This window comes from Dreissena polymorpha, chromosome 6 (genome assembly GCF_020536995.1).
Source record: "Dreissena polymorpha isolate Duluth1 chromosome 6, UMN_Dpol_1.0, whole genome shotgun sequence".
Classification (NCBI taxonomy): domain Eukaryota; kingdom Metazoa; phylum Mollusca; class Bivalvia; order Myida; family Dreissenidae; genus Dreissena; species Dreissena polymorpha.
Genome location: NC_068360.1, coordinates 1,447,838 through 1,464,132, shown reverse-complemented (window position 1 = coordinate 1,464,132; position 16,295 = coordinate 1,447,838). Strand labels below are relative to the sequence as shown.

General features: G+C 33.3%; 1 protein-coding gene across 1 annotated transcript in view; it reads left to right on the top strand.

Moving 5' to 3' along the window:
- Positions 1–14,926: 14,926 nt before the first annotated feature.
- The window catches only part of LOC127836148 (uncharacterized), a 31,206-nt gene continuing 29,837 nt past the window's right edge, over positions 14,927–16,295 (top strand). The window contains exon 1 of the mRNA XM_052362579.1: positions 14,927–15,007. Coding sequence (XP_052218539.1) covers positions 14,947–15,007 — 61 coding nt within the window. The 5' untranslated portion in view covers positions 14,927–14,946. The remainder of the gene's footprint in view (positions 15,008–16,295) is intronic.

Sequence of the window (16,295 nt, the reverse complement as noted above, 5' to 3'; positions counted from 1 at the left end):
AATTAAATCAAACAAGAAACGCCTATCAGAGAGAAAATATAAATAAAATGGAACGTTATAAACCCAATGACCTATGCATGTAGATTACAACTGGGAAAGTCGGTCGTATGACGTCACAAAAATCCATAATGACATAATGACGTGAACAAATTCCAAGGGCAGTACTAAATAAAAATATTAATCGGGCTGTGCTACTAATAAAACAAGTTTACGTGATTTAATATTAAGAAGCAAATGAATACAAATGGTAATTCCATTAAAGCGACATTATTGGAATCAAACAGTATATTGGTGTTTTGACAAAACAAAAAGTTAACAGCTCGAACCTTGGACCTCTAACATGTGAAGCGATCGTGTAACCACTACACTACGGAACCGCTTAAAAAATCACCTTCTAACTAAGATATTGATAAGCTATTAAAAGTCGGTTTAAATGTAAACCCGGAAGTTTAAACGCTGGATAGTGAGCGAGGTTAAAGGTCCATACCAAAGGGTCCATACCACTGGCAAGATACGGGTCAGGCTTGCGGCCTTCTTTATGTGGTTCTTAAAAAAACTGTAGGAGGACTTGATAGTAATGCGACTGGGGTGCTGTGATTGTGCTCCTCATTGATAAGCGGCTGCTCCCTTTATCAAGACTCATTATTACAATTAATAATCCGTATCGCGCTACGCGCTCTATAGCGCCTTTATTAGTAACTAGGCGGTTGCTATGATAGTGGAACAAAGAAGTTTTGTTTGTATACAAAACCAGAAAGTTTCACCGGTTCGCGTATTTGTCCAGTCCCTGTGATCTTTTATTATTGCCCAGTCCCTGTGATCAGTTATTAATCAAAAGAAATAGCTTTGCATTATTGACAATAAATGTTGTAGTAAATGTAATAGGCACAAATGATGTACTTATCTACACTAATTTACACAAAAAATCACCTCTATGCAAGATATTCTGACAACAAAAATATATACATTGATCTGTAAAATAACTTCTCCTCCCATAAGCGAAAAAAACGTATTACATACTAGTCGCCGCACTTCAGTGCGACGCCAATAATCTAAAATATTTTTTTTACTATGAACCTTAACTTTCGATATATAAGAAAATTATTTCATAATATGAAACTTAAACAAAAACAATCCTTTCAGATCTGGAAAAATTTTCTTGCGATGGCAGTGGTTTTCGCCAGTAGCCGTGGCCGTGGGGAGAAAACCGATGTGTGGAATTTGTTCCTCTTCAACACTGAATCCTGATGTACATAATTCCTTTTTTAAGTACATTAAGCAGGTCAATCATTTGAATTGCTTTTTGTTAATTATTAAAGATGTATACGAGTTTTTAGGGTTTCAGAAATCATCGCCACTAGATGAATGCAAATACGAAAAAAGGTAATGTATTGTGTATAGCTGTATCAATCGAAAGGGGGATTAACAACTCTAGTCACACTGGATTTATCCCATTTTTTGTCTGTAAAATATTTCGATGCTAGATATTGAAAGTAAAGCGCATAATTTACTATCATGTATATATAGGTCAGAAATGTCAGTTAATATCAATTGTTATTTTGTTTATTTGTAGCGGACTGGATTATTATGAAATGCATCATCTCCGATTAAATAGTGAGTACATTTGATCCCCATTCACATCATCTTCAATAAAGTGCCAACACAATAATGAACAAGTCAGCCCATCAGTAAATTTTTAAGAGTTTAGCTGTTAAAAAAGTTATGCATAATGCACAAAAAATCTACAGAAAAAATACAAAATTGCACTTTGCGTGCAGCATAACCATGAACATGAATGCGTTACACGTCGAATTTTGGCCAAGGACACAGGCATATTAAATAGAGTAGTACTGTCGTATTGCTATTGCCGCATAAAAACTATCTTTTGTACACTAGTTGAAATTCTTAAGAAAAATTGTTTAAAAAAGTTATTTGGAAAAAAGCACCACATACTGTTAACAGGTGGTTATCGTGTGAATATGATATTAATTAGTGAAAACATCATTTTGAATGATATATAATCATATTATAACGAAATATTAACTTTTATGAAGAAAAAAATTTCGCTATCCAATATATATATATATATATATATAACAAGGTATGCAACTCAAAATCACCCCAAAACAGGGTGCATCGCTTTGAACAGCCATATTTTCATCACATGTGCAGCGATTTTAACGATCTTGGTCTTATTCAACGCAGAAATTAATTTCCTTTCTGGAAATGTATATGTCTTGCAATAGTTTTACAAATGCTGGGTCAACTTTTAAGAAATAACACGATACACAACACAACTTTTCAACATAGCATACCTAAATAGTGAAAACGAATGACTGTCTAGTGCCTATTAGCATGAATAAATGAATTCATCTTATATGTTTAAATTTTACTCCATTTGTTTAATATTCATCTTAAAATTTAAACCATGTTTGTACAAGACGAAATGAAGAAAATTCTGGAAAAAATGTCTTACAATTAGGCCATTTCATAATCGCCCCCTATGGAAATCGGATTTAGTGTAAACTCACCTTGTGCGCTGTCAATGTGAAACGCAAAGTGCTAGCTTATATGATAGGAATCAACACTAAAAAATGTACATAATTCAACCAAGATTTAGATACTATACAATAATATATGTTGGTTAATGTAAAATGTAGTATAGTGTCTGTCGTTTTCCGTTAATGTAAATTACACATCTGAAAGAGAAACCGTTGGAAGGCGTATAAAAAAGTATTCTAATAAAGCATGTCTATGGAAAACAAACACTTTCAAGTTACCCGTAACAACAACAAACAGCATGTTATTCAAAGTATCTTGATATGTTATTCAACTAAATAAAGTATCATGATTTCCTGTTTTATTCAAAAGCTACTAGGTAGAACTATATTATAATTATCGGAGCCTGAGCGCTAACTTAAAAGGGGCCTTTTCACGTTTTGGTAAATTGAAACAATTTAAAATAATTGTTTCATATTCGCAAACTTTCGTTATATTTATGATATTTGTGAGGAAACAGTAATACTGAACATGTACCATCCTCCTAAATATCCATTAAAGGCGGCCGAGTTGATGTTGGTATATTTTCCTATTTTTGTTATGTGTCGCACAAAGTGAGTATGATTCATTATGTGAACGTATTTATGTCAGATGTGCAAAAGATTTGGTCAAAATCGGTCAACAAATGCCCAAAATCAGTACAAAGATAGGGTTTTTCAATTTCTGTCCATGGACAGAAATGATCTATATTTAAAGACGCGCGGGTCACATGTAAAACCACGTGATTCGTTCGAGGAATTGACTGAAGCATAAAAATAAATGCACAGACTCGGAGCACAGGAGTTGGGCGCGTGGCCAAGTCACATAAACACTATCAATATGTCATAAAACAACATTTTTCATCATTTTGACAAAAAAAATCCGATATATATATATATATATATATATATATATATATATATATATATATATATATATTCACACATATGGCCAGTTACGGGGTCTCTGATTTAGAAATAGGTTATGGGGTTCCCACTTTAAATACATGTATCTCCATACCCTTTTTTATCCGATATAAACACGAATTAAGGTATATAGGGGTACCTACTATTATTATTGTATATAAATACGTCATTTATTTAACGTCTTATACAAGGAAATATATAGCGAACTTATTTGCGAGGTATATACAATTTCAATTTCAGACCTGATTGTGGTTTTCGATTTAAGACCTTATTGTGAGATTTGATTGCATTACCTCCCCTACACCCCCCTCATAGTAATTAAAGGAGCCTAGATTGCGGGGTTGTATATAGACCCCGTTTTTTATATTGACCTCGTAAGTACAGTCTGAAAACTACAGAGACCGCGTAACTGGCACTATATATTGGTATATATATATATATATATATATATAATATTATATCAGATATATATATATATATATATATATATATATATATATATATATATATACCAATATATAGTGCCAGTTACGCGGTCTCGGTAGTTTTCAGACTGTACTTACGAGGTCAATATAAAAAACGGGGTCTATATACAACCCCGCATTCTAGGCTCCTTTAATTACTATGAGGGGGGTGTAGGGGAGGTAATGCAATCAAATCTCACAATAAGGTCTTAAATCGAAAACCACAATCAGGTCTGAAATTGAAATTGTATATACCTCGCAAATAAGTTCGCTATATATTTCCTTGTATAAGACGTTAAATAAATGACGTATTTATATACAATAATAATAGTAGGTACCCCTATATACCTTAATTCGTGTTTATATCGGATAAAAAAGGGTATGGAGATACATGTATTTAAAGTGGGAACCCCATAACCTATTTCTAAATCAGAGACCCCGTAACTGGCCATATGTGTGAATATATATATATATATATATATATATATATATATATATATATATATATATATATATATATACAATCACATAAAAGGTATTTATCTCTTGACACAGGGAAATCACGTTCATCAACATTTTTTAAGCCATTAAGTGCCTTAATGGCGGTAGATTTTCGTAAAAAATGTACCATTTTGTTGGGAAAGGTTGCCTCGTGACGAAAAATGACCGCAACCGGCTACTTGCAAATATAAACTACAAGAAAACACTTTTAAAACTCGTAGAAATGATAGGTTGGCTCTCGTCTGACCGAACGTTCAGTGCCGATTTTATCAAGAGTAAAAGTATCGAAATGCCCCAGCTAGCGAACATAATCCGTATTAAGTACAATAAACAAATACGACTTTATCAATTAACAACACAGACTTGTCTTTTGCCCACACCAAACACTTATATAATCGTTATGTTTGAATTTTTATTTCAATCGTGTACGATGATCCGTCCTTCACCTTACACTCTTTATCCAACTATTGGTTCCGCGCCTCAGAGTTACCGAATATCTGAAACCGAGAATCGTATTTAACTTGAACGTCTGATCGACATGGAGCTGGACTCGAAATTACCGATAAAAAAATTTCCCGATTTACCACGATTTCGACGTAGTAACGCAAACATAAGGGAAAATCTGTTTTGTAAGTTAAAACACTCGTATTTGTTAATTGTACTAATGTGAATTACGTTCCATAAATGTGATATTTCGATAGTTGTATGTAGGTGATTTTCCTGTGTCAAGAGAAACCCACCTTGTTTATAAATAATATATCATAATGTTTTTGTCAAAATGATGAAACATGTTGTTTTGTGACATATTGATAGTGTTTAAGTGATTTGGCCACGCGCCCAGCACCTGTGGTTTAGTAGTTGTTCTTTGTTTCGAAAAGCGCCGAAGTGGAAATCACGTGAAATTGGCGCTCACGTGACTCAAGGCGTGTATACGTCACAGATTAATAATAGTCTTGAGGATTCCGTTATGTACATGATTAAGTTTCGTATCTTTGATGCTTTTGGCATTTTTGGCACAATTTTTGCGAAAATCAGTATGGAAGAGTTAAGCTTTAGAATGTATCTTACGAATATTGATCAATTCTGGTCAGTTGAGAAAACCAAATTGTTCTGAGAAATATCAACTCGGCCGGCTTTAAAGGCATCTTTTGACGATTTGAAAACCTGAAAATTATAAAGCGATGCATCGCGAAACGATTGAATAATTTGAAGAGTTCTGATGTTGTTGATATATTTTGTGATGCAACGAGGATTGTTATATAAAGTATATAATACATCACTCAGTGTTTGAGCACCGATGGTCGAGTGGTCTAAGCGATAGACTTTTACTCCAAGGGTCAGTGGTTCGAGCCCAGTTGAGTTTTTTTTTCTTTCTTAAATTGTATTATTGTTTTTGTTCTAGAGTTTTTTAGATCCAATTTTTACGTTTATCAATATAAAATATTAAATGACAAACTTCAATACATGCAAAAATCTGTGAAAAGGCCAAATTATTTATTTTAATTGCATTAAACTACTAAATATTATTTTATTACGTTGCGTTAAGTACCGGTAATTATTTGTATGATGAGCAAAACGCTTTCTAACATAACTTGAATATTCGCTCATGTTTATTGGTGTATATACAGTCAAATTTCTATCGAATTATAATCAATATACGTGTTATACATTGGTTTCGATTATATTTTGCGAAATCATAAATCATGTTACCCGGAAATTAGAGATAGGCGGACGTACACTCTGAAGTCACGCGTGATAACGCCATATAACAGAGGGCCGCTGGATAAAACGTGATCGCCCACAGTCTAAGATAGAACGAACAAAGTATTTTATTGATAGATCTTTGGTTGGTGCAAATATTATACCGATCAAAAAGTGGGCATGCAGTTATGTACAGTGGTGCTCAAGTGATGGATTTTTCACTAATGTTTACTAAATTACCAATGATGGAAATGCATGTATTGACTAAGGTTATCCACCATTTTCCTTTCAATGCTTCGTGTAAAGATCATTATTATGACGTATGAGTTCTCTCTGATAATAAAAGGCTGAATTTCTATTAATCTATCTTCTGATATTGTTGAACTCCCCTGTCGGGTATTATTAACAGATCGCGCTGTCAGTGCAAGAATTTTTTTATACAATATTGTACAATAAAAGTATTGACAGTAAGACGTCAAGAAAGAAAGTAAGACTGAATAAAAGTTTGAAAGTGTTAGTATATGTATAGACAAGAGTTAAAATCAGGTTAAAAACACACTCTGCCGCAAATAATTGTATGAAATTTGGCTTGCTGCCAGCTTGAAGGATTTAAGCGTTGGCAGGAGGACAATTTCTGATGGGAGGTTGTTCCATAGTATGACAATGCTGGGAAAAAAAGAAAATTTATAATAGTTAGCAACTGTGTGAATCTGCCTATAAGCTAAAGGATGTGTATGGCGAGTCAATCTCTTGGTTTTTTCCAAATAAGTGGGAACGGGGACAGCTACTAAGGAGTGGACAATTTTGTAAAATAATACTATTTAAGCATCAGTCCGTCTGTTCTCTAGAGATCTTATACCGAGTGACTGTTGCATGTCTGAGACACTATGATAAGTGGAATAGTTGTAATTTATCCATCTGATTACTCTTCTCTGAACCATTTCGATTGTATTGATGTTTTGTCTAGTGTATGGCGACCAGACTGGAAACGAGTATTCTACTTGAGGCCTGACAAGAGTTTTATAGGCAGTTTATTTTACTTTTTGTTTTTAGTTTGGATGTTATGTTTAAGGAAACCAAGTGTTCTATTTGCTGTTGTAATATATAATTATGTTTTATTTTATGTTTATTTCATGTTATATTAAGGATTTGGCATTTACTGGGTTTAAACTGCATTTCCCATTTGGTTTCCAATTGTTCCAAGGTATTAAGATCATGCTGTAATTGGTTGCAATCATTTAGGTTGTTGATCGTGAGGTACACAGCAGTGTCATCAGCGAAGACACGGACTTGTGATCTTACATGATCTGGTAGGTTGTTTATGTAGAGGAGAAATAAGAGGACAGGCTTGGGGCACACCAGATGTCACAGGAACTTTATCAGTTTTCTCGCCCTCCAGAACGACAACTTGAGTTCGACCTATTAGGAAAGAACGGATCCAGTCAAGAGTACAGCCTCTGATACCATGTTCGTGAAGTTTGTAGAGAAGTTTAGAATGGCTGACTTTATCAAAAGCCTTGCTTAAGTCCAGAAGAATAAGATCTGACTGCTGGCCTGCAACAAGGGTTCTCGCAAGGTCATCTATCAGTTTGATGAGTTGCGTTTCCAGGAAAGGTGCTCCCTAAAGCCATGTTGGAGATCATAAAATATATTGTTTCTGCTAAAATGAGTAGAGATGTTAGATGCTTTGATATGTTCAGTAAGTTTTCAAATAATACAAGTCATAGTTATAGGACGATAGTTTGATGGGTCACTCTGAGGTCCGTTTTTATAGAGGGGCCACATTTCCCTTTGTCCAGTCAGATGGTAAGGTACAAGAATCTATAGACTTTGGGAGAAGAATTTGAAGAATAGGAGCCATTTGACAGCGAAGTTCTTTCAGCACAACTGGCTTAATTTGAGGGACCATTGGCTTCGCTCAAACCCATCTCTGATTGTTCGGTACAATTTTTTATATATTTATTTATATCACGACATACAACGCATAGCTTCCAAATTAATATTCACAAAATATTTAATACAACTAATTGTTGCACGCTATTTTAATACAATTAAGCAGTTTCTATGCAACATAAAAACATATCACATCGCCTTTCGGAAACTGAAGTGGAGAAAATATTTTAATTAAGAAAAAACATGTATGTATTTAATACGGGCAAAAGCCCGCGTAGCGGGCGTTGATCGTTCATACATATGGAAAATTAGACAAAAAAATGCAAAGGGATGCATCTCAAACAAATTTACCACGCGACATATATTTTCGCGATGCGATTATTTCCCTTGAATACTAATCTTGTCCATGTTCTGCCTCCGTTTGTTTACTTGCTAAATCTATTTGATTCAATTAATTCAATATCTTAATGTCATTATTATCCTCACTAAACAATAAATAAAATTGTTTAAAAAATGATTCGCTGAATTCATGAACATCGGCGTTGATTTCGAGCTCTAAAATTTTAAGGGGAGCTAACCACTGCGCATACAGCATTCGGTGTTTACTTGTCAGAATTCGTGACGCATTTTCCCTTCGCTCTCAGACAGCTGTTTTACGTGTGATCATGGGCAATATTCTGGTGAGTTTTGATTGTTATCTATCAGCAACACATTTATTCACAAAATTTAACGATATTCCGATTAAATCTTTAGTCTTTTAGCTTATTTTATACGTATTTACACCTCGTCTGCTCGCATCCCGAATGGTTACACATCACTATATAAAGTCTAGGCCTAACACCACAAAATCTAATACCTTGGATGTTCGTTCCAAAATCTTTCGAAACAAATCTCCCAGATTCGAAATCAACAACAAAAAACATGACATTTATAAGGTGTCTGCATCATTTATCAAACTTTAAGATATTTGTTGGTTTTCCGTTTTTAACCAGGTTTTCCGAAGGAAAAAACTGGTTATTAGATTGGCGAATGCGGGCGGGCTGGCTGGCTGGCTGGCGTGCTGGCGGGCTGGCGGGCGGGCGGAACAAGCTTGTCCGGGCCATAACTATGTCGTTCATTGTCAGATTTTAAAATCATTTGGCACATTTGTTCACCATCATTGGACGGTGTGTCGCGCGAAATAATTACGTCGATATCTCCAAGGTCAAGGTCACACTTTGAGTTCAAAGGTCAAAAATGGCCATAAATGAGCTTGTCCTGGCCATAACTATGTCATTCATTGTGAGATTTTAAAATCATTTGGCACATTTGTTCACCATCATGGGTCGGTGTGTCGCACGAAAGAATCACGTCAATATCTCCAATGTCAAGGTCGCCACGACTAAAAATATAAACTTACAAAGGGGGTTAATTTTGTTTGTTCATTTCAAAAGTTCAGTTTGAGTTTTCTCCCTTTATCAGATTTTTTTTTCACAATGAAAACCTGGTTTTGTAACAATTTTGTCCCTTGTTAGAAGCTGTTCTGCCAAGGCAAGAGCTGGGCATCACACACGCCATTCTATCGATCAACACTGACAGTTTTGGTTTCCAGAAATAAAAAAGGAGGGATTCCTGAACTATGAACGTTTCCAAGCTATACCCACAGTTGTTAGCTGTGGTGATCTTATTTATTGGTTCTGTTGGTTAACATGGATGGAACATGTGTGAACTTTTATAGAACTTTGAAAAGTCTACATATATCTATCTATAAACACAAATCAGCTATTGCATTCTACGATCAGTTGTGCAAACATTGTCAAAGGGTTATTAAATTAACAATTTGAAGGCAATTATGCTGAAGAAATATTAAGGTTCCCATGCAAATTTAGTCTGTATATAGACAAGTGTCTGCCAATAAATATCAAACTAGTTATACAAAACTTACCACAAGTATGTAAAAGCACTAAGTATGCAAATCAATGTTTAACTAGTAATTAAAAAACTAAGTATGTAAAACACTGTGTTGTGATCATTTTTAGTAAGATGGTGTAATTCTAAACAGTAGCAAAAGCTTGTTTAGTTAATTAATAATGCCATTAATATGCATTTCCTTTCTATTGTGTAATTAATAAATGTGTTGTTACTTGTTGTTCCATGATAAATGTTTTATGCGCTCGTAAAAAATCAGCATTGTTAATTTTGTAAAAGGTAATAAAATGTTACTTCATAGAATCCACAGTTTTTTAAAAGATAACATCACTTTGTAATTTCATATACGTAAATATTCTTGTAAGTTGACGATGGTGTTTAGTATTACCTATTGTGTAACTATTATTTTATGTGCAAATAAATGATGTGAAGTGTTTTGTATCTCTACACAATACCACAAAACTTTTTATATATGTACTGAATATATATACTAACATCATTTACATGCTTCTGCTAGCGGCTTAGCCAAGAACAATGACTGACATATAAATAACATCATATGATTACTGATGATCTATGTTTTATTGTATGGATTATTTGAATCTTTAAATAAAAAAATAGGGATGATATAACAGTATGTTTATTTGCATTCAAATTGTAACTATACAGCTACAAACTAAGTGTATGCAGTTTAGACTGTGATTTATGAATTGCTACAAAATGGCTAGTATTTTAGTGTCGACAAAATTTAAACTATTCGCCAATAGTTTGCGAAATAAAATTAGAACCTTGATAGATACCTGTATTTATGAACTATTTTAATTGCAAAACAAGTATGCTGTCTTTCTGTTCCACATAATGATAATACAAAAAATCCTGTCAATCAAAATTGATTTGACACATCACATTATTTTGATTATGTTAAATCAGTGTATGCTTAATTAAAACCAACTGCTTTAGCAAGCTTAAGTTGAATTGACACATTTGCTGAAACAAACTGTTTCCTTGGTAAGACCAGTACTTAGTGTTTTTAGGGTGATCTAAAGAACGCTCCCACATAAGGGATCAATACAGAGGCCTCCCAGTGACTTAGCAGACACCATATCCACTATACTGCAGCCATCGAACCAGCTTTAAATTCCTGCGGCTAGAAAACACACACAATTATAAGATGCTACATCTTAAAGCTAGGAAAATGTTACTCGTTTGAAGATTGACTTTTTTGGATGCATTTCTTTATTATTGAAACAACTATAATACGGGCAAAAGCCCGCGAAGCGGGCGTTGACCGTTTATTTGTATCACTTTTCTGAAATACAAAGAGACATTTCCTTATAGGGATACAAGTCAAATAATTTCTGCCGTCACCTATTTTCGCGATGGAAAATCATAGAGCGCTGGAGCACATAGGCACTTCGACAAACGCTATATGACACGTAGATGCATTCCTCATGAAATAATACGGCATGGCAGTAATTATTAAGCAGCGAATCGTACTCTATGTTATTGTATTATGATTTTCTACGATCAAAATACGTCTGTTTGCCTCCCTGTGTGAAACTTCCTGTTTCCCATAATGCATTGCAAATTGAAAACTGCTCTAGATGTTGTTAACAAAATCTTAAAAAAGATAACCCGTCTAAATTATTTGCGTACTTCCGGTTTACAATACCGAATAAGATTAGTTTCGAATTAACTTCTTCAATGAACCCAATATTCTATAGGTAATATTATCCCTTTACATAAATAAACAATTGTTTAAAAGTTTAATTTGTTCACAACATGAACGTCCGCGTTTCTTTCGTCGACAACTATACATGTCTGTGTGACGTCACTGCTTTCGTCGATACGTCATTAAGAAGTAAAAATTGAAACTGACAAACTCTGGTAGATGTTTACATTGTTGAAATTTAATAAATTAATGGAATGCACTCGATTGGTAAGTCATTATTCAATTAAAATAGTGCGTTTGGTTACATAAAACATCAATCTATATACATGTAATATTGCTTAAGATTACCTTTGATAGCATGGGAACTGTTTTCGGCACATACAAAATTTCGCCGATTTTAAATTTAGGGTCATTATTATTCAGTCAAACTAATGGAACATAAAAGTTATCATTTTATTAAGTTTTGGAGTTATTTCTTGAGTATATTGTACGTGATTATTCTCAAGACCCTTTCTTTTGTGATGTATTAAATTACGTTGTGATTGTAAACAATATTGTATCTCCGACTCATACTCGATCATTTTCGTACCAAACTGTTTCAAACTGTAAAAAAAATCAGACTGTGCTTACATACACATTAGAAATAGACTAATTCATATGTACATTTTATCGATTCTTTTTGATTTTCTTTTAGAACCTGCTCTGTCAAATGCTGGACTTCACACATTCCATGCAGCATTCTGCTCAACAACATTCTGCTCTGCTGAGCTTTGTACTCAACAACGAAGCAATTCTGGACCTAAAAAGCTTGACCGGGACTGAAACATTAGCAATTGTGACTCTGTAATGTTCAACGTTAGTGGACTGTAAAGAAACTGCAATTATTGTGACGAGACTCTGTATGTCTGTAAGCAAAAAGAATATACAGCATAACAAATATCAGGTGTGAAAACAATGTGAAAGAATAGTGAAATTAACAATTTGCAATCAGGCATGTCAAATGAATTGTTGATATTAAAAATGAGAGTTCCCAGGCAGCTCTAGACGTTTTTTTTCTGTATTTCTATTACCAGTATTAATTCATAAAATGTATGCCACAATTAAAAAGCACACTCTGTTTAGAGACCATTGTGTTGTCTCATTGTGTGATGATGACTTTGAGTAATACATTGTACATTAAACAATATCTACTAAGTTGTTTTTAAGTATCAGATTTCTTGTTTATTATATAAATGAATGCTAATTTTTGCTTAAATATAAATGTGCATAATGCAGTGCCAGTAGCACACTTTGCAATATTTTAATTACAAAAGAGTGTGCTGTACACTTGAACTTATACCTAAAATTAATAATCCTTGCCTGAAAAATTCATTTGACACACCTGAGACCATGTTGTGTATTACCATTATTATTTTGCACATTATGCTGACACTTTGAAAAAATGCAAATAAGCGAAAAGCAGAAGTTTAGTCTTGTCAACTGTCTCTGATTACCACTGATTACTTACTTTTGAAGACCATATAAGAAGCGAAAGTGTAGGATACGGTATTCATTTTATTTGATGACTGCTTGTTATTATTTCTTCATAGAAGGCGTACTGGATGAGTGGAGTACTTTTTTTGGTTCTACATCTTTGATGAAGTCAACTCATTGACATTTAGTGCCATGACTGAGCGTCTTTTTTAACTAACAAACGCGTGGTAGGAACTTACCGAATATATGCAAACTCATAACAGTGTGTCTAATACTACATGTGTTGAGTGCACAGAAACAAGGGCGAGAAGATAGGGGTATAAATGAACATACTGAATGTGTTATTTTGTTTATGAGCTTGAACATACAAAAACTTGACTTTAATCAATTGGGATGTACATGTAGTTTAATAATCGGGTTGTTATTTAATAATCATATTCATGTGGAAACTGCCTCATTCACATGCAATACGCAGATGCTGTCTATATGTTTAATGCCACATTCCATAATTACTGAATATCTTTACTTTCAACACATGAAAATGAATTAAATGAAATGAAAATAAACGAAATAATGTAATTAAATTCAGGTGAAAAATATTTGATTATATTTTATTTAAATATGGTTTGGTAAATTATTTACTGGTAAAACAATTCTTGTTGATAACAGTAAATTCGTGATAATAAGTATGTTGTTGTTTATTTTTTGTCTCACACATAAAGTGACAGGTACACTCATATATTTAGCGTTAAGCTTATGATGTGGGTCTTCATCATAAACCTAAATTTTTGCTACTAGTATTTTCTCCTTAGCACCAACCTAGTAATGTTCAATCTGTGTATGCCATAAGCGATAGTTTTTACCAACTGTTAATTCCTGAGGATTCAGAAAAATACAATAAGTTTACCACATTTCATGACATAAGCTCTAACAGTGCGGAAGATATGCAAAGAGTATTGTGTCCAAAGCCAAAGGTGATATTTCTGGTCTGTGTAATTTTGCGGAGTGAATGAGGTCTATGCACTTCTTTCAAGATAGACGCAAACACTCCCGCAAGCATTGTTGCATTTATATATTTATTAACATTTATTAAGCACTAAAAGTTTTTCATTTACATATGCAGGGGATACATTTACGATGTCGATGATTTAGACATGGGACCAAAATAATGAAGTACGGCACCTTTCTTTTTTATGCTTAAGTTAAATAAAATCGTTTTAGAAATAATCTCACCCTAAAACATAAATGGCATCCCTGCATATGGAAAACATCAATAAAACACAGTTTCGCGAGATTTTTTTTTTAATTCTAACATTATTTTGAAAAATGGAAACAAAAACTGAAATACATGTTTAAGAGTTTGAAAACAGTACAAGGGGTTACTATACAAAAAAGCATAGCTTCATAAACTTGTTTAAGATTTAAACAAATTATATTGTATTGCTTTGCTAAATTACATATTGTTTTGTAAAGAAATCGAATGTTTTGTTGCATGATAATGTGCAGACATATATTACCCGTGTTATTTTTATCAAACATCAAATAAGCTTTTGCCTGTAAATTAGGTAGCACCTATTATCATATTATTTTGAACACAATAATGTCCATATAATTTTTTTTAATACATCGTTATCAAAAAAAGCTTTTGCCCGTAAATTAGGTAGCACCTATAATCATATTAATTATTCTATGAGAGGTAAGGCCCAGGCTTAGAAGAAATAAGCCACAAACTAATAATCAGACTCTTAATGTAGGTCTTCCAACATATCACCGTTTCATTAATTTTATACATAGATGGTGATGTCACTACGTTAAGAACGTTGTGTACACAATGCCGTTTCATTGTGTTTCATCGACCGACCCGACCAAAATGGCAGCGCTCATGACGGCTGCTATTGTTTCTCCAACTCATTATGATCCATCCTTTAAAGGTTAATTATTGCAATGCAATAGATTGTATAAGAAATTACTGAGCGATGTTTTCAAGTTGAAGCGTACACAGTTTTAAATAGCATTCACATTGGACAGTTCGTCTATTTTTAGTGTGTATATTTTCCGGACCGAGCATTATCCGGAAGTTGTTTTTTCTCAACAGCTTTTCATATTCTGTAGTAGACGCTTGAATATTTGTGATTTTTTAATTTGTTTTATTTAATTGGTAAAAAAATTCATTGCAATTTAATGCAGGTCCTAACTATGCAGACTTTGGTACTGTGAGTGGTTCTAAAATGAATGCGTTAAACTTTTATGATGATGCTAGTTCTGGCTACCATAACTTTAAATGTGGCTTTTTATGATTTTTGACTGGCGCGACTTTATAGTTATGGACCAACCAGATTAGGAAAGTCAACCAGAAATTCCCGCAAAGTTGATAGTTAACAAAGACCGGTCCAAAACAGCTTTTAAATGCAGTTATTGGCCCAAATCAACCACTTGATCGGAAAGATTGACATTGTTCACATTAAAGTGATATATTGTTTCATTATGGTAAATGTTAATTTCCTAGTAATAAAAGTATAAAAATAAATTTATGCCATAATTGTTCATATAACAAAAGAGCTGTCAGACAATACAGTATTAAGTAAAAGGAAAGTGTGAAAGACAGCAATAGATAAAATATATTTAAAATTTAAATACATGTGTATATTATTTTTATCTCCTAAATTGTGTTGTTGTTTTTTTAACAGCAATGCCAAAAAATTATTGATTTATATCAATTCATCAAAATCACTGTCTGAATAGCTGTCTCATGGAAGGTCATCACCAATCACACATAAAACGCATCTGATAATAGCAACAGAACGTCTATACTGACAAGCGTTGCTTTTGCCGTTTTATATGCAACAAACCTACTTTTTTGACATTTACTTATGTTTGTCGTATCCTTTTTGCAATTACTATATTATTAAATATTGTTTTAATAAATACTAGGAAATAATTTTTTCTACTTGGTAGATTTTTTTTAATAAGCTCCTGCAAATTAGCCTTAAAAAGATCAGAACCGACAAATATGAGTTTTATTAATGTTATTTGCCCAATTATTAAGAAATATTAATTTTCCACTTGCAAATGTTTCAAAGAGTCAATCCAAAAATTGTCTAATTACAATTAACGCCTTGTTGATTTCAGACTATTAATTATGTTTATATTTCAGATCTCAAATCAGACTAAGTTCAATTTTATGCCTTCTCTTGATAGCCAAATTTTCTAAGTTCAATT